This window comes from Takifugu flavidus, chromosome 5 (genome assembly GCF_003711565.1).
Source record: "Takifugu flavidus isolate HTHZ2018 chromosome 5, ASM371156v2, whole genome shotgun sequence".
Lineage (NCBI taxonomy): Eukaryota > Metazoa > Chordata > Actinopteri > Tetraodontiformes > Tetraodontidae > Takifugu > Takifugu flavidus.
Window position 1 is genome coordinate 7,481,562 of NC_079524.1, and position 22,527 is coordinate 7,504,088.

The 22,527-nt window shown below is 46.2% G+C and overlaps 2 protein-coding genes across 6 annotated transcripts in view; both read right to left on the bottom strand.

Moving 5' to 3' along the window:
* The window catches only part of bmpr1ba (bone morphogenetic protein receptor, type IBa), a 37,088-nt gene extending 35,792 nt beyond the window's left edge, over positions 1–1,296 (bottom strand). The window contains exon 1 of one of the 2 annotated variants that reach the window (XM_057032272.1): positions 1,277–1,296. The gene's annotated coding sequence lies outside the window, so the exon portion shown is untranslated. The remainder of the gene's footprint in view (positions 1–1,276) is intronic. The other variant, XM_057032271.1, reaches the window with a different exon arrangement.
* A 1,203-nt stretch (positions 1,297–2,499) lies between these two features.
* Positions 2,500–22,527, bottom strand: part of pdlim5a (PDZ and LIM domain 5a) — a 31,370-nt gene continuing 11,342 nt past the window's right edge. Inside the window, exons 4-15 of one of the 4 annotated variants that reach the window (XM_057033636.1) lie at positions 15,850–15,889; positions 14,641–14,666; positions 13,843–13,863; positions 13,715–13,732; positions 13,273–13,445; positions 13,133–13,169; positions 7,230–7,312; positions 6,210–6,405; positions 4,803–4,983; positions 3,912–4,032; positions 3,691–3,806; positions 2,500–3,335 (exon numbers count right to left, since the gene is read on the bottom strand). In XM_057033636.1, coding sequence (XP_056889616.1) covers positions 3,246–3,335; positions 3,691–3,806; positions 3,912–4,032; positions 4,803–4,983; positions 6,210–6,405; positions 7,230–7,312; positions 13,133–13,169; positions 13,273–13,445; positions 13,715–13,732; positions 13,843–13,863; positions 14,641–14,666; positions 15,850–15,889 — 1,102 coding nt within the window. In that variant the 3' untranslated portion in view covers positions 2,500–3,245. Of the gene's footprint in view, positions 3,336–3,690; positions 3,807–3,911; positions 4,033–4,802; positions 4,984–6,209; positions 6,406–7,229; positions 7,313–13,132; positions 13,170–13,272; positions 13,446–13,714; positions 13,733–13,842; positions 13,864–14,640; positions 14,667–15,070; positions 15,502–15,849; positions 15,890–22,527 lie in introns of all 4 variants that reach the window. The other 3 variants (XM_057033637.1, XM_057033639.1, XM_057033635.1) reach the window with 3 other exon arrangements.

Here is a 22,527-nt window from a genome sequence, read left to right on the forward strand (position 1 = left end):
TCACACGCAGACGGGCCGTGTTCGCTGTTTACAGCTGCTGCGTGAAACTCGATTACACAGATAATCGAGGACGCCGCTCGGGGTTGTGCGACGGGATGAGATCCTGACCGCAACGAGAGGAGAGGAGCGGCTCCTCGTGCTGGTGTTACGGCCCCTCTGATGAGGTGAGGTAGGATTTGGAGTCAGGGATTTTTATGCCATCTGGATATACATTTACACACGCACACAGATATAGTGGTGTCATGGCGGGCGCTGACACACACCTGGAACTGGTTACTGAGCTCAGAGGGGGAGCTGAGTTCCATATGCATGCCTGCGTAAGTGTGTGTAAGTGGGGTGTGTGGGGAATACCAAGCTGGAGCTTTTCCAGCGCTGGAGGCTGTGTTCATTTTCAAATATATCTTTTTTTACCCCCCCCCCCACCCTTTCATTTGTGAGGACTCGTGGAGGGAGCCTCAAGCGTCTGAAAAAATAAAAGCAGGTCACGGCCGTGACAGGATGTTGACAGTTTCTCCCAAACGTATAGAATTAAGCCTAGATTAGGAATTATTTGAATTACGGGCTGGAATCGAGTCCAAAGAGTGATGACGTTTACGGGCAACTCGAAGAAATATTCGAGTTTAACATCCGCTTTCTGTTTACATTCAGTTTATTCACGTTTAAAATATAAGGTGGACGGGAGAAAGTTCTGGAGCTAGTTCTGGAGAAAGTTCTGAAGATAGTTCTAGAGATAGTTCTAGAGATAGTTCTGGAGAAAGTTCTGGAGATAGTTCTGGAGCTAGTTCTGGAGTTAGTTCTGGAGATAGTTCTGGAGCTAGTTCTAGAGATAGTTCTGGATCTAGTTCTGGAGATAGTTCTGGAGTTAGTTCTGGAGTTAGTTCTGGTCTCCTGACAGGCGACATCTTTATACAAACACTCAGTTCTACCGAGTTTATTGATTGTTTATTCAAAAATAGCCTTCAATATATGTGTATATAATGCAAAGTTGTTGCACAAATACGTTGCTAAGATACCAATTAAAAACTCAAAAGATACCAATTAAAAACATACTGACGTATTGGACGTGACGCGTCTGTTACATGGGTCGAGGTTTCACTCGTGCACGTCAGACTCGAAGCCTTAATCGGGCAGCGGTCGGAGCCCTGAGCTCAGCGGGGTGCAAGAGCTCCCATTCGCCGACATTCCCAGCGCAAACTCTCCCCAGCAGGCGGGCAAGAGGCGGCCACGGATCGCGCACAGCAGTCAACAACAACAGCCCCCCTCGGCCCCGGCTCACCTTTCTGGATACTTTCTTGGATTCGCCTTTGGAGTGAAGGAAAAGTTGCGGCGGGTCGGTTCTGCAGATGTGAGTCGATGAGAGGAGAGGAAGAGTCTACCTCCCCCTCTCTCTCCCTCTCTCTCTCCCGCTTTCTCTCTCTCTCCCACCGACCCTAACGCACACGCACAGACGCACGTGTCCGAAACAAACTCAAACTTGACTACGCTGATAAAGGCTGATAAAGAATAATAAAGATTAAACTATAAGAATCAGAACAACAATAACAAGTAATAACAACGACAACAACAATATTTATAATATTCTGGGATGAAATTGCTGTAGAAGTTGACTAAATATGGTCTCAGATGTGCACCTTGTATGAAGTCAAATGTCTTCAGATTAACCCTTAAATCCTTTTCGGGGTAAAACATTGACTGAATAAAGATGGTTTTCTGCCTCACCGCCCTTCCCATACATCTGGGGTTTGACCTCCAACTCCTTTCAAATCAAAAGCAGCAACTCTGCAGAGAATTAAATGGTGATAATCGGAGTCACTGAAGCGTTTGATGCTGCTGCAGGTTGATGCTTGTGTCTGAGACGCTCCACCAGTTTCCCCAGTCTGGTCAGAAGCTGCAGCCTGGCCGTTCTGAAACTGTCATTAATGGACAGAAACCTCACAGAACTAAAAAAAAACAACTTTTTTTTAGGAGAAGAAGCAGGACGGGGGATGGCAGAGTTTCAGAGTTCTGCAGGTTCTGGAAACTATCCAGAACCTATAGCTCCAGTTTTATTTCCAAAGAAATAAAACTGGAACTATTTCTGTGTCCAAAGTGCCAGAAATATATTTTTAAAAAGTCATCAGCAACGCATACGTCCAGCAGTGGTGACACAGACGGTTCACAGACTTTGTTTTCATCTTAAGAGCATTTTTCTTCCTCCAAACTGGAGCCGGCATCAACATTCTGGTGCTCCTCAGGCCATGGAGGACCAGTGTCCTCCCACAGCCCAGTGTGTGTGTGTGTGTGTGTTGACCAGTCCAGTTCTGCCGATCACCAGTGAATCGACTCCATTATCAGAAATCTAGAAATACTTTCCAGATTCTTCCATCATCTTCTCCCCAGTCTCATCTTCACCTTGCTGTGACCTTTGCTGCCCTTTGACCTTTCCCAGCATGGAGGAGACACACTTTCAAATCTAGATTTCACACCATTCTGCCACGTATCTGCAATTTAAGAGAAACATTGTCTTTGGAAGTCATTTATTTGGGACATAACAGTTTTTATCCATTAGTCATTCTGAAGATGAAAAATAAGTGTTGGGGTTTAGTTTTAGCCTTTAGCCATTTATAATATGCAAGATTTCATTCAATTTATTCTATATGGAAACTCCACCATCACAAGAAATTAAATTAATGTCCTTATAAAATACAAAATAAATACAGGATCTAGAAATGCAAACAGAAATGAGAAAAATAGTACAGTATGTTTCAGAATACCAACGTCAGGGGATTTCCAAGACGTAAAAACAAAGATAACCTGGTGTGTTTAGTTCACCTAGATATTAAATTGACTTATTTATCCATATCTAATTCTAAAGCTGTGTCCCATAAAGCAAGGTCCTCGTCTCAAAACTGAAAAATGGCACATTTCAAATTTTATTACATCATTCTTAGAAACTGAAACACATTTTTAAAGTAAAATATAAAGAAGCAAATATGAAAAACTGATTTTCCCCCCATCACCAGCTTATATAAACTAGTAAAAAACTATCTATTATATAACTATTGAACAGTTAAAGATGGTTAGAGAACATTCTGACCAACACGGAACACAACAACCAAATATTAATCATCAACATTTTAATAATATCCTTGTAACACGGGACGGCTTCCATAGCGGCAGGCTGATATTTGACCTTTAACATCACCTTAACCTGCATTTTTCTTTACTGAGCTCGAGTGTAGCTAATGTACCACAACGCTGATCATTCAGAGCTTCAGTGTGTGAGCGTGTTTCTTGCAGAGGAGTTTGTCTTTCTTGGAGAAGAACGTCTGACCCTCCAGAGCTTTGTTGCACACCTGAGCAAAGAGAAGAGGAAGTTGTCTGAACAACACTGTGATCTATCAAACTGCATGAAATGAAATTCTTTTTAGATACAAAAGAGTCCTTTAGTGTCCCAACCACCCCCCCCCCCCCCCCCCCCCCCCCAACAAGCCACATTGCCAGGAAAACCTCCCTTTGAACAGGGAGAAACCTTGAGCAGGGCCTGGTTCATGTGGAAGGCCCCTCCTGCTGATAGCAGGCAGGGTAAAGGAGGAGGGAAAAGGGCGATAAGGTGGTGGTGGTGCTAAGGGGGGACTAGCAAGAATTTGCAGACAATTAGATCCCAAAACAAGCGCTCCTCTACTCTCTTAGTGTGAACGTTGTTCTTACGGCACAGGCGAAGCAGGTATCGTGCCAGGTGTAGCCCAGCGCCTCCAGGAACTTGTCTCCGGCCTCGACGGGGAACTCGCAGCCATGGCACCCAGTCCCAAACAGAGTGTAGAAGTCTTATTTTTAAAAGAAACAAAAACACAGACAAGCATTCACGTCTGAATCGCCATTCATGCGCCCGCGCGGTGATGTCACCCCTGTTCCACGCCGTCATCGCTCACCTTGTTCACAGTACGGCTCTCCGTCCTCGAGGTGGAAGGTGTTGTTTCTGATCGGCTGCTGGCAGCAGGCGCACAGGAAACAGTAGACGTGCCACGTTTGCTTGAGGGCATTGATCACCTCCTGTGGCAGATAAAAAGGGTGGTCATTCGGTGTATCGGGGCTCCTTTTCTCAGGTCACATTTCAACGTCTCTTCGTCTCGTGTGGACACATGACTCGGCTTAAATTAACTGCTTTCTTTCCCACCCTTCAACTGTGAGAACAGGACACGACAGGGAAACCAGAGGAGGGTTGGTGGGCCCGAGTGAATCGAGGGATTAGAGGAGAGCGAGTGCGAAAACAGGTTAATGAGAAGCCATAAGCTGGTTGAAGATGTGTGAGAAATCGAGGGTTGAAAGGGATTGAGGCCAGCGAGGTTCCGTCACGTGAGGGGGGATTGTCGGGGCTTCGACGGGAGCAGAGGCCACGGTTTCCAGACACCCTGGGTTCGTGCGATGCCCACAGCCTCTCGGCCTGTTAGCCTGATCTCCTAACTCCTAAACTCAGACGGCAGGTCTTTATTCTCGGCCCTGCCGATTCTCATCTGCTCACCCATCAATTTGTTTCCGTGGCAACATCGTAAAACCGCAGCACTGATCCAACCACTCTGGACAGTGACACCCACCCACACTTCACATCTGCTCACGCTATCAGCCAGTTTGTATTACTGTTGTGTTGCATTTAAAAAAAATCCAAATGTCATCTGTCACCTAACATTATTAAAATAATCTTCATTTTACTGTTAAGGTGGATCTTGCTAAAGTATATACAGTATATATACAGTATATATACATATATATAAGGAAGTTGTCACACAATCACACACACGCTCAACACAGTCAGAGCCTCTCACCCCCAGGATCTTGGCCTGGCAGCGACTGCAGGCCGGAGCGAAGAACTCTTCGTAGCAGTGTTCACAGTAGACGGATCCGTTTTCCTCCACAAAGCCAGTGTGTGCCAGAGACGATTGGCAGTGGGCGCAGTTGAACTCCTCCTTATGCCACGACTTCCCCATCGCTACCAGAAACGGCCCTCTGATAAAGAAGAGACGCTGGTGACCTTTGATTTTCTCTCAGTTTTACCTGAACCAGAACAGCCGAGCTTCGGGGGCTCTGCCCCTCCCCCCCTCACTGGGGTCCCTCATCAGAAGATTCAGCCTCCACACGAGTCGCAGTTGTCCCTCCAACTGCTTGCTGGTCTGGAACCAGTCCCACGCTCACCCACATTCACTGAGGTGCTCTGTTGATGCTGCGTTACCATGCCAACCGCTGATGGGATGGGGACCAGCGCCTCAGTGCAGACGTGCCTGGAGCACATCAGCTTTGGATTTTGAGCTGATTTCTGACGGCATTTATTACGAGTTTAGCAAGTCTGACTTGCGCAACAGTCATAGTTTAATCTTTAGATTTCACCTTTTGCTTTGATGACACCTTTGCAAACCCATGGGCTTCTCTCTGTTTTTCACTTCACTGCGATGCCTTGTCAAAATTGATTTGTGGAATTTCTCCCCTTCTTAATGGGGCTGGGACCATCATCTGGGTTGTGCAGAAGTCTGGTTGCTACATGGCCAACAGCCCTGTTGGACAGCTGTTAGAATCCACATTTTAGCAAGAGGCATCAGCTAAAAGGTGAACCGGTGGTGTCTACGTGCATGGTGAAGCATGGAGGTGTGGTGGTGCGAAGCATGGAGGTGTGGTGGTGTGGGGTGCTTTGCTGGTGACACTGTTGGTGATTAATTTATTTAAAATTGAAGTCACAGTGAACCAGCACCATACCACAGCAGTGGTCAGCCATCCCATCTGGTTCAGTTGCAACATCAATTCTTTTTCAACAGGACAATGACCCCAAACACACCTCCAGGATGTGTCGGGGTTAATTGACCAAGAAGAGTGATGGAGAGCCGCGCCAGAGGACCTGGCCTCCACAGCCACCTGACCTAAACCTATTCAAGATGGTTTGGGGTGACATGGACCACAGAGTAAAGACAAAAGAGCCAACAGGTGCTCAGCATTTCTGGGAACTCCTTCAAGACTTTAGGAAACACTATGTCAGGAGGCCTCATGAAGCTCAGAAGAATGAGCAAGCGAAGCAGAAATCAAAGCAAAGGGTGGCTGGTTTGAAGAATCTAAAGCATAAAACATGAGTTATTCCACACTTTTTGCTTAATACTTAATTTCATAAGCATGGGTATTCAGAGTTTTGATGAGTGGCTCACAGAACTGAGTCCTCCTCCTCCTCCTCCTCCTCCTCCTCCTCTCACCTGATGACCATGCTGCAGTGGGCACACATGGGAGTGCGGGTTCCTGCTGGGATGTGTTCTGCCATCTGGACCAAAGAGTCCTCGTCTTTAGGGTGGGGCTGAGGGGCAGGCCGAGCTGGGACAACACCCTTGGGTGCACTGGCACTGCCGTTACCCTTCATACTGAAGGATGGGGTGATCAAACCCATCCGGGGTCCTGCAGAGGTGGAGGAGGGATAAAGAGATTGTGTGGACGGACAGGTGGACAGGAAAGGTCCTCCTCTAGCCTTCTCAGGTGTGGGAGTTGTTTGACCTTTGACCTCTGTCTTCTCAATAAAAAATACGATTCTAAAGATATAAGGAGATATTTTGTCATGTTGGCAAAACAGCAACAGTAACGGTAAATGTTGGAAGAAAAGAATCCTTTATTTTGACGACGGGGGCCCCTCTGAGTGCATGGATGCGTGCATTACAGTGCACTCTGGTGGGTTTTCACACTTTATTCAGAACTCCTGACGGATCCCCTCAGTAAATATTGTCTTTCCAAAGGAGTAAAACTTTTATGTCTGTGACTGGGCGACGTAGGGGAGGCGGGCTGGACCCTCCTGTTGCCTTAATGGGCGAAAAAGATGTGAAAGGAGAGACCACAGTGACCTGTTTCACCGCATATGTCACGCTTCAACAGTGGAAAATACAAGCCTCTTTCCTGGTGCTAACTGGCTGCAACAACTTCCAGCCCAGCAGCAGTAAATCAGCTTTACTTCACGCCAGCATTCGGAACTTAAACTTTATGTGCTTCTTATAATAAAGAAATAAAGGAAAAGAAATGAAAATTAACCTGGTTTGAGAAAAACAACATATAAGCAGCTGTCGAGTAATCTATTAGTTAATTACAGCTGCCCTCCTATAAGACGAATGAGCTCCGAATGAAGGTTCATACAGAACAAATTAGACTTTACACTATCATGCAGACACTCTTCTGTTGGAGTGTGTAGATTCAATCACATAAATCAAAGAGGAAATCAGTGAGTGCGTTTTTACCCTGGGTGGATGGGGGTCCTTTGATCATGGTCTTGACAACTGGAGACTCGTGGCTGTTGAATTCGGTCTCCGGCACCTCCTCACTGCATGGAGAAAACACAGCACACCTGATCCAGCGGGATTCTTCAGATACGAGCTGATCCAAGAGAGGTTAAACTGTCCGCAAATTCCCATTCATCCTGTCACGTTGTCTTTTTGTAGCATAGAACCGGCGTTTCAGACACACATGCAGCTCTCCGGCATCCCCTGCTGCCAGAACACCTCCCAAATCTGTCCGGACCAGGACTTGAACCATTAACCCCCCACTTCTCAGCCCAGTCCCCTTGTTAGTAAAATTACCTCTAGATTACAAGAAAAACAATTTTACATTTTGGGAGATAAAAGCTTAATTCAGAAGGCAATTTAACTTCAAAATGTGAATGTATGAAAAATGTTCACATGTGCACGGGAAATTTGACATTTTTGTAAACTATGCCATCATTGGATGAGCAAACGAATCCTTGGTAACAGTGGTTCGAGTGGTTGTAAAAAGGTTTCTGGCTTCGTTTATGAAGCAGCAGGAGCTCTTCCAGACAACCAGCCTGCTGACAGACCAACAAGATGATGGCAAACGTGGCACCAACCAGAAGACGGGACGCAGCTGCAGCCAGAACCCTGCTCAGCCTGACAGAACACTTCCTACAGACCTCGAACCAGTTACACAGAACAGGATCCAGCCCGCACGTCTCCATGACGGACCAGAGATGAGGTCCACTCAAAACCAGGGCCAGAAGATCAGAACAACACTTACTGGAGCGACTGGTCCAGCGGACATGGAAGACAAACATCCACCGTGGCAACACTGAGCAGATATTCTAGCCGGGAGCTGAGAATAATAAAGAGCCGCTGCCGTAAAATGTTTATGATTGCATCGAAGTTTGCTGTCATAGCAACCGAAGTGAGGGGATGAAGAAAGGCCCACAGGACTCGTCAGTAGGTGAGGGCTGCTGTTGAGCCGCACGCCGCCTCCAATTCCAGGGTTCTATTTAAACGATGCAAAATGAAAAACTGCTCCATGAATAACATCAGGCCTTTGCGCACGTGTGCGTGCACGGGCTCGCCCGTGCCAGCCGAGGAACTTGGGTGGGCCATCAATCTCTCCCCAGACGTACTACACCCAGAGCACGGAGTCGCCGCCAACATCAACAGTTGGATCACTCCCGTCCTCTTCGCCGTGCGCGCCCATTCGTCAGGGAGACAAATGTTATAGCAACTGCGCCCATGGTTACGCTACATTTGAGTGTGCCTTTGTGCCGAGTGTGGGAGAGAAAGACGGGGGCGGAGGTGAAGACAGGCAGAGAGAAGAAGTGGCGGTGTCAGTTTTACACTGTGAGTGTGTGCGTGTGCGTCTCATTGCTGTGATATTTGACCTCGTGCACACTTCATTTGAACACTGAGGACATCCATAACATTAAATGGCCCCTGCTCAGCAGGAGGGGCACCAGTGCACCTCCCAGACCAGCAGGGTTCCACCTCTATGAGTGCCGAACGCTGCTGAGAGTTCACCTGAAGGCAGCACGAGCGGGGTGGAGAGCGGGGACAGGAAAAGGATGGAGGCTCCGACACTAATGCGCAAAATCACGATAACAGGCGCTGTGACGTCCCTCCGTCGGGGGTAGAAACCTCTGAAAATAGCTGGATAATTGGGTAGAAAATGAGGTAAACAGGCAGGCCACAGCGCTGGTTAGCCTCGATACCGGGTAATCAGTTTTTAGCCGACGCAGGCCTAAAGAAGAGACAAGCAGAGCGTTTCTCTTCGTTCACGTGCTTGTGTCACCACATGTCCGCAGGCTGCCACCAGTGAACCCAGTGAAACCCGCTGGGTTTGCTTAACCCAATCTAACAGTCCCCTGTCATTCTCATTTCACTAATTAACTAATTAATGAAAAGAACCCAAACTCTATAAGCCTCCGATGTTGAGGATATGCTCACATATCTGAATGCTCACGTATCTGTATGTAAGTCATTAATACAGTGATTAATTCACAGGAAACATGTCCAAAAGACCAAAATGAAAGTAAAAATAGCCAGAAGTTAATCTGATTATTACTGTCCTGAGCACCAATCAAGATAAGGACATGGCTAAATTTAGCTTTAACTTCTCACTAGCTAATTATCCCAATGAGCCGCCCGAGTGATCTATGCTGCAGAGCTGCTGAGTGAGATTGCAATCTATGGTTTCTTGGGCCACATTAGCTGATTACAACAGGTGACGAGCAAAGCTGGAAAACAAGACGCTCCTCAGTCCGCCATCGATTAAACCAGATTACAGCAGCGCTCGTTAATATTCTCCACCGTCAGACTGATTACGGCGGGCCCTAACTGGATCCTGCAGGGCCGTGATTGGTTGATGAATGGAAGCTGCCGTCGTGATTCAATAGTCACTGGTTAGAGAGCAGACCATCTGGTTTGACTGGGGCGTGCACAGTTACTCTGCCAGCCTGCTTCAATTAGGACGGGGGTATTTTTCTACCTGTCTTTTACTGCGCTGATGCCTTTAACCCGTCCCTGTCTCATAAACTGTTTACTCAGTGAGTAAAAGAGATCCATTTTGTCCATCCGTGCGTGCCGTGCGCGGCCCCAAAGGAGACCTTGCACCACGCATCTCGCGAATGTGTTGGTTTCATTTTGCACATTGAACAAATGGTCAATTAACATAGCTGACTGTTGTCCAGCAGCTCTGCAGCAAACAACAGATGGCCTCTAATTCAGCACCGTGATATCCTCTGGATCAAAGTCAATCCTCACACAATATACATACTTGCACGCACGCACGCACACACACTCAAACACACTTTTCATACTCGGCGGTTTTAAAAGTGTGCAGTTGTCCACGCCGGCCAGTGACAGATCTGTGTGAGATGCTGCCAAGTTGTTTCCCACTGACCACAGAATGTCATCAATGGTGGGACTTGTCTCCACAGAAACATATGGGCCGTGTCTTTTGGGGTTGGCCCTGACCAAACACTGCTTTTTTTTTCTTCTTTTTTTCCACTGCTGCTATTCATATGCAGCCAGCTTTATCTAAATATTATTAGTCAGGCAGTGAGGCGAACACGTTCTTGCTTTCCTGTGCACTCGTTAGGCTATGAGTAACAGCGTTGGACAAAATTGTAGTTTTTTAAAAATATATTATTATTTTTATAATAAACATGAATTTGTCCAGTTCTGCTCAGCTTACCTTTTTTATTGTTTTTTCCATTTCAGCAGCCTATTGATGCTATAATGTTTCTATTTCCTTATAATAAAGCGGCTGAGAGGACAGAGATGCTGTTGTTTTAGGAAGACAGCTGGGATTTATTTTATCAGCCATCAGCAAGAAGTATCTGGACTAATTTTAAGATGTGCTGCCCTCTAGTGGACGTATGGCGTTATTACTAAGCTAGAACTGGCGCTTACCTAAAACAGAGATCATTGTCGACCTCAGCTCTGGATAATTGGTGCTTATTTAAATGTTCTATAAGAAGAAACTGGTGTAGTTTATGTGCATCAGATCATGACTGATATCAGTGTTACATGTGTCCTTGAGTCACCTCCTAGTAAATGTGATTGTTTTATGAATGTAGAAAAATGAATTTGGAATGCCATTTGAAAAGGAGATGATAATGGCTACTAGCATAGCAGCTAATAGATAATGCATGTCTGATGATACAAGAGGTGATAAAATGCAGACTGACTCTGAATGTGATCACTAAAGGTGAACAGCAGAACCCTTCCCTGGTCTGACATGTTGGTCAGTGGCAGAGAGTTCCCAGCGATGGTTCTGTTTGTGACAGTGAGGATGTGAGGAGGGTCAAGAAATGAGTAAAAAACTTGAGTAGCTTTAGGGGAGTGATGCTACTGATCATCCTACATTCAGTAAGTAAAATGGAAAAGAATGAAGGCAGGGGAGTGAAAGAAGAAGGAACACGAAGACACCAGAGAAAGACGGAAAAGAAAACAAGGAAAAAAGTAATCACTTTATTGTCTGCAATAGAGAATAATAGCTTTTTCTAAACACAACAAAGAAGAGAAACCCCAAACAGCAGCTAGTTTAAAAATGCAAATCACGTGAACAATAAGGAGCAGACACAGGCCGCAGTAAACATGGAGATGAAATAAACGCAAGGTCTCTGGAGGGATATTTCACATAGAAGTGGCCTCAGAATAAAAGATTTGAATTGTAAATGATTTAATGGCTTCGCGCAGTCACATATACCATGAAAGCGTTCCAGTCTTCCTCATAGCATCACTGTTACAGAGCAGCCGTACATTTAAGGATCATCTCCTGTTTATGAGTGTGCTGCACATACGATGCACTTCTCATTCCTCATACTCTTGCATTTATTTCTAAAGGTTCGTGTTGATGGAACACAGTAGTTCTAATGCTTGCGGATACAGGAAGGCTGGGATTTACTGCCACCTAGAGGCGGCATTAAAAACTACAACTTGAATAGCCGCAATCAATCCCAAATGATATATGTTCAGTTTTATTTTTCAAGTCAAGTCAAGTTTTAATTAGGATTATAATAGAATTTCTTCCCATGAAGAAAATCAAAGGCTCAAATTCTCTTTCGATCTGATTAACCCCAAAATCCCGCCACGTATCCTTCTGTAAACATCCACAATAACAGTCTTTTCATGAGCTGGAGACGTTCCACGCACGCAGAACACGGAACATGTGTGCTGGACAGTAGATACTGGGGAGCTGTAACATCATCTTCAACCAAACCCAAAGGAGGGACACAGCTGGGTATATGTCAAAAGCGTCCCTGCACACCTTGCTTTAAATCTTTGCTTTCTTTTATTTCCGTCAGCTCCACCTTCACAAAGAGCCAGATTCATAAAGACCCACCTACACAAGTCAAACTGGCACAGTGCACACATACACAGACAATTACGCCTCTGACATGCACACACACATAGACACACACCATCTACTGGACATTGAGGGCGCGAGCAGACACTCCGTGGTGCCAGTCCCTCAGCTCGTTGTACTTGGGGCCGATCACCAACCGAGTGGTGGTCTTGTTCTCTCTGACATCGCAGGATGAAAGAGGAGAGAGATAAGACAGCAAAGGAAGAAAAGACAGATTTAAGAGGGCTGGAGGATCTGCCATTAAGCACATGTGAGCCATGCCATGAGGGGAGCATGATGATGCACACACAGAGCGGATGATTGACAGGTGGGGTGGCTGGAGATGGGTCACGTGGAAAAAAGACGGGAAATTGCGAGGCGGGAGTTTCTCTGTCATCAGGATTTCTCCTCAGACGCAGCCACCGTGGCCAGGATGGGATGAGGTGATGAATTAATTCCACCAAGAAGCGGATCACAAGGCCAACGATCGCAGGCACACAGGAAGTCACGATTTCACCCCAAACGGCATCGCCGCAGGTCAGTCCATCATTAGCACGGCCAGAACGACAAGTCACACCGCATGCAGCACTGCAACACCTCCACGCTCACGAGCACACACGTCAACAAGTTCGTTTCACTGGTTACCAGAGAGTTAATCAGTGTCTGCTGCCCATGATACCGTTTCAGTAACCCGAGAGAGCTGAGCTGCCTGAACTTTAGGAACTGCTGGGGAGGACATTCTTTAAGAGGTCTGGCTTTTTACTTAATGGCTCAAACACCATCTTTTCTCTCCTGTCTAGACAGGATGAGTCCACACAGCACCAGTGCTGCCAGAACTGTGCCACAAATATCTGAGATCTGACTTCCTGATGCTCCGCAAATGTAAACTTTCAATGACTGAAGTGCCTCTTTGGGGATAATTGAAGGTCATAAACACATTTTTGTTATTAATTGATACGTCACTTTGGGCAATTCAAAGCCTACAAACTGGAATTGAGGGTATTTAAAATCACATTCATGCACTTACTTCTTCTTCTTGGTTGTTTCTGCCTCCTGTTCTTGAGCTGCCACCGACAAAGCAAAAAGAAATCAATGTTTCTGCTGTTGAAAACAGCGTCTTAATGACGCTTTGGTCATCACATCGATCAAAGACACCCGGCATCGTACCGTTCTCGGTGCCCGTGATCTGGGCTAGGATCCTAAAGGATCTGGACTGGGTGGTGCCGGTACGGGGACGCCAGTCCTCCGTGTCCTCCGTGATGCGCTTCCTGCTGGCATCAGCATGAGTGGGCACGTGGTAGAAGTGGATGTCTGTGTCCACAATGTGTCTCCTGGGAACTCTGGAAGGACACAAGAGCCTTTTATAGGCTGCTGTACAGAATCAGCGCCATATAAAAACACTATGGAGTCTGCATGGCAGAGTTTTAGGGGTCAAAGAGTGTTACGTGGATTTGAGTGATCTAAATTAGCAAATGATAAGTTACTCAGTTACTAGAAGAGTATAAACTGTATATTCACACATGGTTATTATATGAGACAATGGAAAGAAATGAAATCACACCACGAATTATTAAAAGAGCTGATCTCTGGGTAAGAACTGTATAGGTACCTCGGTGGGGAAGGTTTTCTTGAAAATGTATTGACAGAGAAAAAATAGGAAGAAAAACATCAATACAATGGAACAAGGTCTAAGAAAGAGAGAGATCCTTAAAGGTTGGAAAACTGCAATCAACTTACTTCAAAATATTATGAGGTCCACTAAAGAGGGGGGATTTAGAAGAAGAGACAAGTGTGTAAATTAGGAGGGAAACATCAGCAAGCAGAAAGTGATTGACGCTAAATCCACCCCAAAAGCATGCAAAGCTCAAGCTTGGCTGGTCAGAAAATTCACTGCCACGTTCATCCACAGGGCGGTGCTGTGGAGCTGTTTGTGCAGCGTGTTTTATCAGACCAGAGTCAGAGGAAGAAGTTCAAGAATAAACTTAAACAGCGTGAATGCGCAAACAGCAGAGCTTTGATTGAGTATATTGATGATATGCAAAAAATAAATAAATAAAAATGCATGGCCAGAATCCTCCTTGCCAACAGGGTGCTGACAGGCCCGTGCTAACTGTCACTAAATCCAAACATAGGTCAAATACACAGGCGAGCACACAAGCACGCTTGAAGACTTTCCAGGCACCGCTGTCAATAAATCGCCTATGAATTGCTCTCAACACGTGCACGTCAGAGCGGCAGCAGCGATGTAGATGCCTGAGTGTTGACACGTCCACACACACCAAGACATGTCTCAGTGTACTCTGAGTGCATTTATATGTTGATTTATATTTAAGGAGAGAATAGTACCTCCAAAGACCTTCACTGATACCGATGAGCTGCATGTAGCAGCAGCTCTTGGATAAATATAAACACAGCAATGCCATGCTGCAGGAAAATTGTTAGCAATGCATGCAGGCGCCATGACAACAGGCAGATGCAGAGATGTGAGAAGGAATAGGATGGAAACACTCAATAAAACATCCTGCAGGGACTGACTTTGTGACTGGAGGAGGTGCTGCAGTCTGGAAATGCAGAAATACAAGAATTGAGAGGAGAGAGAGAGAAAGAATGGAATCAGTGACATGTGCCTTTTCCTGGTGGTTCTTTGGCCATTTAACCACAGCGTCAAAGGTTGTCGGTCCAATTTCCCCTCTGAAACGATGCACGCGGAACACCAAGAAGCATGCATGCAAGCAAAGATGACCACATGCTGGTTCATTGGAACACAAATGAACCGTTGTTGAAAGAAAAGAAAAGAATGAAAAGAAAAGAAAAGGTCAAATCCCCGATTTCCATTTAAACTTATTTTTCCGAGATCAAGAATAAACAATTACTGGAGGGCCTGAAGTGAACGAAGGGAAACCTGAAAAGGCAGCAAAAAAATGAAAAGGACGTCTTGTTTTATTAATGGGGGAGCGCCACTCACCCATTTAACTGCAGAGGCTGGGCTCCGCCCTGACTCTCCATCAGGCCCCGCCTCTGCCCCATGGCCACCTCACAGGCGTTCTCAGTGGAGTACAGGTTGATCGGTGTGTTGTACACCGATGGCTGGGGGGGGACCAGGACAGGGGGGGAGGAGGGGGAGGAGGAGGCGGAGGAGGAGGATGGGTACGAGACAGGAGGTGGAGGTGGAGGAAGTGGGCTAGTGTAGGAGGCCGAGGGAGTAAACGCAGAGGACGGGGATGGAATGAACGGTGCAAATGGGGACTGGGAGGGAGGCGATTCACACTCCGTTCCACAGCCCCCATACGGCCTGGGGGCCTTGTTGGGGAGGGTAGAGGGGCCGGAGGAGTAAAGGTGGTGCTGGGACGGTGGGTGTGTGAGGGCCACCGGTTTGATGATGTCTGACCTGGCGTTCTGGTTCCACGAGAGGAGAACATGCCGATACAATCGGGAAAAAAAAGAAACACAACACACACGATACCGATGACTCCTCCCGGTGATCAGATGACAAAATTAAGGAAATATTTAAAGACCACTAAACAAAAAAAACTCCAAATGGTTTTCATGCAGGACGTGTGCGTATCGTTTCAGAAGGTACTCGAATAAGCAAGGTATACCAGGTCAATGACACCATTTTATAACTTCTGTCATGGCTTCAGACTTAATAAAAATACAATGTTGGCCTTAAAAATCAGCCCGAACATTCATCTATTGGTCACCTGGTATGCCTGCCTCTGCATGCGTTACAGACTGGTATCATACCTTTGGTGCAACTGGAGGGGGTTTGGGAACACTGGGAGCCCTGCAGAGAAAAGGAACAAAAGAAGGCACATGAGGGTTTCATTTTCACATTTTGACCAGAAAATGCCCCATTTTGAGTGAAAAAGGATGGAATTAAATGGGGGCAGGGGGTCAAAACAAGACAGAAGAAAGTACTGTTTGAATTTTGAGGTTCACATGAACACCAACTATTCACATGTAAGTATTGAGATATGTTTTTCCCAACTATTTATGGTGTTTGACCGATCCGAAAGATTAACATCTTACACATATGGAACAAATCAATTTAAGTCAAATTCTTCTTCGGTGCGTCACAGGGTATCGGAGGACGATGAAAGCTGAAAGAGACACGAGGTAACGTAAATTGAGGGTTAAGTAAACTGTGCAGTAACTTAAGATTTGAGAATGTCAGCGGCCCGGCATTCCTCTCGGAGCAGCGCTTCTACGGAGTTCCTGAGGGAGGGTCGTGTCCTTCACCCTCAGTAACGCTAAACCTGCGGCCTCCTGGTGGCGGGAAACACTCGCACAGCTCTGCCCTCCTCTTTCTGTCTAATCTTCCTCAGCACGGCTGGCGAGTAGCCACGATTGTGTTCCTTTAACAGGACAACTCAGAAGGAGCTCATGGAGCCGACACCAGTGGTACCAGTCTGGGATGTTGGCTGATGTCTACAGATTACAGCACATATCAAAGAGAGACGCACAGGTGTGGGCTAAAGCTCCATAAAAGCCCACGTAGACCTTAACTATGACCCCGTCAGCAGCAGATGTGTGTGCTACCGTGCGCTGCCGCGGATACCAACGCCACAAGCCTTTTTCTGGGTCACCAGTGGCAGGGACACGTGTGCAGAAGTGGAGAGGGGACACCATCAGAGTATCGAGCGGGCATCTCAAACATGCCATCCCCCTGTTCTCTACCCCGTAACTGGAAACACTGATGCTGAAACATGTCATAACGAAAGCTTTAGCACTCTGAAACGTGTTTTGATTGGAATGACTGAACAAATTTGGCTCCCATGGTGCATCGGGTCCACCGAGCACACGTCCCGTCAGAGGGGTGGCTGGAGCTCTCCGCATGGAGATGCCACGGAATCGTTGCCCGTAGCTGAAATGTGTGAAGGTCAGAGGATCAAGTAGAGGCAGTAAATACGAGCACAGTGTGAATGTGTCAGACCCCTTTTGGTGACGATCATAGAGGGTTTTTTTTTATTCCAGCATGTGCGATTGTCTTCCAACTTCTAAGACGTGTTTCTGTTGTCTCAGATTGGCCGTTTAACCTTCCAGGTTTGCATACTGAAAGCATGAGTCTCTACGTCCCTCTAACAAGTCTTGTGGTGACGTTTCTTCTCGGCTTTGGTACCTCAGCACATCCAAGTACGTGCTGCGGTCACAGAGGCGAAGCCACAGAATATTTCCATTGTGGTCATTTCTATTCTAATAGTCCTGTTCTTTTGTTGTCAGGGGTGTCAACGAGCTGTTAAGGTGTTCCATGTGAATGATCATGAGAGCCAGCCTGACAACAACCTGCTGGAAATGGTGTTGCTTCCCTGCTTTTATAATCAAAAAGAAAAACGTTGAGATGGAAACAATGTTGAGAGAAGTAAAGTATTACTGAGCTCCAGCCTCCCTGGTGCTGCTCCTGCTTTGTGCTGCATTTGTGTCTAATCTCTCTGCTCTATTCTTACTGGAGTGACATCATCGCCCGATGTTTCCACGGCCACGGTCTGACACGCCGTCAGCCACACCAGCGTACAGCGAGCCTCGCACAATCGCTGGGAGGCTGCTTCCCCTTGAATGTGTGCACCATCCGGTTGCTCAACGGAGGGAGGTGGTCCCAGTGTCATGGGAACAACTTACGCGGAGGTGAGGGTGACGGGGAACATACAGCCCTTAAACGTGCACACACACGGGCGCCGGCCCAAAAATAGGCACACACTGCCCACTCACAATGTCTTCAAGTGTGGAACCTGTCATAAAGAGAAACCAGAGTTTCTTTCATTACACACACACGCACACGCACACGCGACTTGTCGAAATCTTCTTTCCATTCGTGCGTTCCAAACAGTGAAAAAAACGATGATTCCGATTGTCAGAGATGATTTGGAGACACATTTTGGCCGCTGTGGCATGTTTGTTGTGGCAACTTTTGCGCTGCAGGGAACAGAACGATCCGCTTCACGTCGGGTCAACACGCTCGGCTTCGTCTTCCCTGTGCTGCGTTTCCCATCGTGGGTTTCTCGTGCGTGGGCCGCCTGCTGCTTGCATATTCGTCGTGCTTGGCCAAGTTTGTCACCCAAAGCTAACCTCTGTCTTTTGACATGATTTAGTGTCCGTGTTCATTAACTTTTAATGCAGAATAATTACTGTTGCAGAGACAACAATGGCCCACCTCAAAGGCCTGGGAAGAGATTTGAGAATTTGAGATACTTTATTTAGATACACTTACACCCAATACAATAACTTGACTTATTTTTTAAGTCCATTTAGGCCTTTTCTTACTCTGGCTTCACGTTGCCACCCTTCTCTGCCAGGACGATGACCTCACTCTCCTCTACTTCCTGCCTTTCATGCCATGTTTTTCCCTTCCCTGCCAAAGAGGTCGACCTCTTTTCTAAACAAAAGTGATACTTGTTAACGCTCATTAAACTGCGCGAGTTCGTCATTCCCAAAGATAGGTCGGACACTTTTAGCCCTCGGTTATTTAGTGCCCCTTTTTTGGCGCCTTACAAGGAGAAAGGGGCGAGCTGTTTGGTCTCGAGAGATTTGTTAAATTTACCTTAATCTGAAGCAGACAGACCGGAGCGAAGGGGAGAGAACGCCAGACGCTAACTGGCACAATTACTGTCACATGTGGCCCAAAATTTGGAGATTTGTGAGTGGAGTATTGGAGAGGACGGCTCGGTGTGAGGTAGATATCTGGCGCGAAGGAATATTTAAAGTTTACACGCCAGTCCGGGTCAATTTAAAATAGACGGAGTTTCTGTTGAGTCTACGCGAACATTTATCTTAGAGTGGCCTTTAAATAGATCTGGAGGTTTCCTCTCTTTATCAGAGGTTTTAGTGCAGATCTCGCTGTGAGTCTGTCAGTCTGTGTGTCTTTTTATCCTCCCCATTCTTATCCTCTGTGGATAAGAATGGGGAGGATAAAAAGAAGAATAAAAGTTAACAGAATGAAAGTTTGACGCTGAGCAGACTGACAGAATCGGACAGATTAGAGGTTCAGAAGCAGTTTAAGTCAATCTGGAAGTGGGTTTCAACCTTTTCTGGACATGTGCGTCCGCCACACCTCTGTTCCTTTAGTTGCTGTCTTCATTTGTCCTCGAGCTACTGGCCCTTTTTAGCCTTTCGCATGTCTATGATTTAATTCATTCATTCATCTTTCAGTGGAAGGGTAGATAGAGGAGAGCGTGTGTAAGAATGTAGAGAACAGATTCATCAGAGATGGAACTGGTTTACCTATGCAGGGTTGAGGTTAGGCAGCCCAACAGTCCATGGGACTTTTTTTGGGGTTTAAACTTTTTACAGCTGTGTTCCAGAGCGAGAAATGAAAAGTGAGGAGCCGAAAACGGAGGATCCGCGAAAACAAACAGACACAATAGTTCAAAGGCGAACCGCTCACACGCCCAAGACCCAGACACAAATCACATTTTCCCGCAATTGTTTCCACAGTCTGGCACGTCTGAGGCATTTTTGTCCCTCGGTAAATGAGTCTTGACCAGCAAATGTCAAACCTGGCAAACCTCTGTCAACCCTTGACGCCAAATTCCATGACGAACGCTGCCATCATTGTTTTAAAAGGTTGCAATTGAATAAAATAATAACTCTCTGGATTCTAAATGGTGTAAAACCAGCCCGCTTTCAAATTCTCCCCCGCTTCCCCATAAGTGTAGAAGTAACAAAAGTGAGCTTTTGACCAGAGACACACAACCCTGCAGAGGAGGCGACCTGATGGAACCCCAGAGACGATCCCAGTCCGTCAGTCATGACTCTCCTCTGCATCCAAAAGCAAAACTCCAAATATTCTGTGTGATTTTGGACTCTGTCCCGACAGATGTTGGGTGTCTGTGTTGTTGGGAGACATTGGCTCACCCCACGAGGGAAACAACCGATCAGAGTGAATCAACCAATCAGATCCCCACCTTTACGCAGCGAGATTAGGCAGAAAACTTGACGGGTTCAGCTACTTTCTTCAGGGAAAGTTGGGTTTCCCCTGAAATGCTACCAAGTTTTTCAACAACCTAAATTAAAATGATAAAAGTTCCTCAGGTGCAAAAGAAGTTAAAACGGCTTAAATTACGGCACGCATTTCGTACATCATCGTGCGTGGAACAATCGCTTCATCAATCAAAGGTTCACCGCCGTGTCCGCAGCATTCGACACGAGCAGTAGTGAGACATTTGTTAAACTGCACGGGTCTTTCTCTGTGGAGGCTCACTGTCAGATTCAAGAGCACTCTGAGGAGAAGAACAGTCCTGGGAACTGGACCCAGCGCTGAGACAGGCTGCCCATCAAAATGATCCAGAGCTGGACCAGGAGGTCTTTCCCCATCAACATCTGGCCGTGGGTCTGCTGAGGGGTCAACACATATCTGCACAGCGTAACCGGCTCATTTGATTGTTTTTACCATCTGATTTTTGTTTTCTGAGCTGTCCTTTTTCTTCGCCGCACGCCGGCCTTCTGTACACGGGCTTTCACGTGACACCCCGCCACATATCTTACAAAGCTTGACATCAGCACTGACCGTAAAGCCATTCTGGCTCCCATACAGAACAAATTGCCTGAAGTCTCTCAAGGCTCATCTTGTCTTTTTTCTTCATTTAAGTGTAAAACTACATTTTCCCCAGATGACCTGGAAGAGGATAATGGTGAGAAAAGGTCAGAGAAGGGATGAGTGTGTCCCCAAACTGCACACTGCTCTGTTCACTTCATAATAATCTACTCAGACTGAGATGAATCTGCTGTCATCTGATTACATCATTAAAGAAAAGTATAAATAAATACACAGCGGGTTGTTTTGGTTGAGTTTAAATCCATCTTAGCTTCCCTGAGCTGATAATGGTGTGAATTTTAAACAGTTTGTGGGAACCGCAAACTGTCTGGGACATTAATTGTCTCGAGTTTCAAAACATGATTGCAATTTATTACAGAAACAACTCGGACCGTGATTACAAGTTTATTTTATTTGGAGCAACACGGCCGAGCGCGTAATTTATGTTCGGGCTGCGTCTCACACCCCGAAAGCTCGTTTTTAACAATTACTCAGCGCCTGTGAAACACTAAACTTTCTACTTTTCCTTGTCTAATCAGCCCAGATGATTCCTCCCACTGTTCCAGCTGCCTCTTTGGATGTCGCTCAACATGGATGTCTGGCCTAAAGACGGTCGTTCTTGGCGCCAGAAAGTGGACATTTGGCCAACAGTGGAGAAGAATTAAGAAAGCAGACAGATGAGCTCAGCAGTTCCTGACCTCAGAGTTATCTGAGGAAATGTCATTTTCGTACGTTTTGCTTTTTCTTCAAACGACAGACGGGCAGGGAGTGGTGCGTGTTATAATCGAGCAGCGGAATGCTCGCGGCTCCGCCAAAGATGGCGGCCATCCCTTTTGAGAGGGTCACTGGCAAATACAGCAGGCCAATGACAGACAGAGACAGGTGAGCCCAGTTTAGCCCTCTCGGCTTTAGAGGATCTTTGGCAGACATCAGAGGGGAGTAAGTGACAATGGCAGCTGTGCACAGTGGGTCTGAGGACGGAGGATTTGCAACTCCTGCAGCCGGGGTGGAAATCTCCCCTGGTTTTTCCAGCCCGGTTGTCTCCCACTGGTTTTACTGGTGTACATTACATTACTGTACCAGCTCCGTCTTATAATTTGCTTCCAGGGTTTTTTCCAAACTTTTCACTGGTTCGAACATGCGCAACAACACCGAACATGCGAATTCCAGCAGATCATTTAAGGAACGGAGCACATACTGGCTCGGTTACCTGTTTTTCCTGCATTTTGTACTAAAATGATACGTTTGTAGAGTTACAGAAATCACATCAGCGCGTGGAGTTTCTGTCAGATGTGATCTGCCCACTGCAGGACGCAGGACGCAGGACGGAGTCTAAGTCTTTGAAATGAACTAACACGTTACCTATTCCAACAAAGTTCCTTTGTCTAATTTTCAATATTTTTACTTCATTTTTGTCAGACATGCAGGTTACCTGCAACATACTACTTATAAACATGATCAAAATGTCTGTTTTTAAAATATAAACCTTTTCTTTCAGGTAGTGTAACTGCAGGCTTATTTCTGCTAATTCGGCCGGGGGGGCAGGGGGCTAATCCATGCTTTTTAGATAAATGGTGTCTCCAGTTTTTAGTTAATGGACGGTCTAATTATCTCAGTCCGTCTAAGCTTAATTAAAGATCATTTTGGGTCAGTCCATTTAAATCATGTTGTCCTGTCTGGCCTTAATTCCAAAGCTCCAAATATGCAATAAATCAGAGTGGAATCGGACCAGGACACGCGCGCATAATCCATTACATCATCATATGCTGACAGGCCATTAGATGGACGTGCAGACAGTTTCAAAGTTCAATTGGAGGAATATTTACACTAAAAATGATAAAAATGTTCAGACAAGCATCTTCAGGTGGACCATTTATCAGTGATATCGGTTCTCT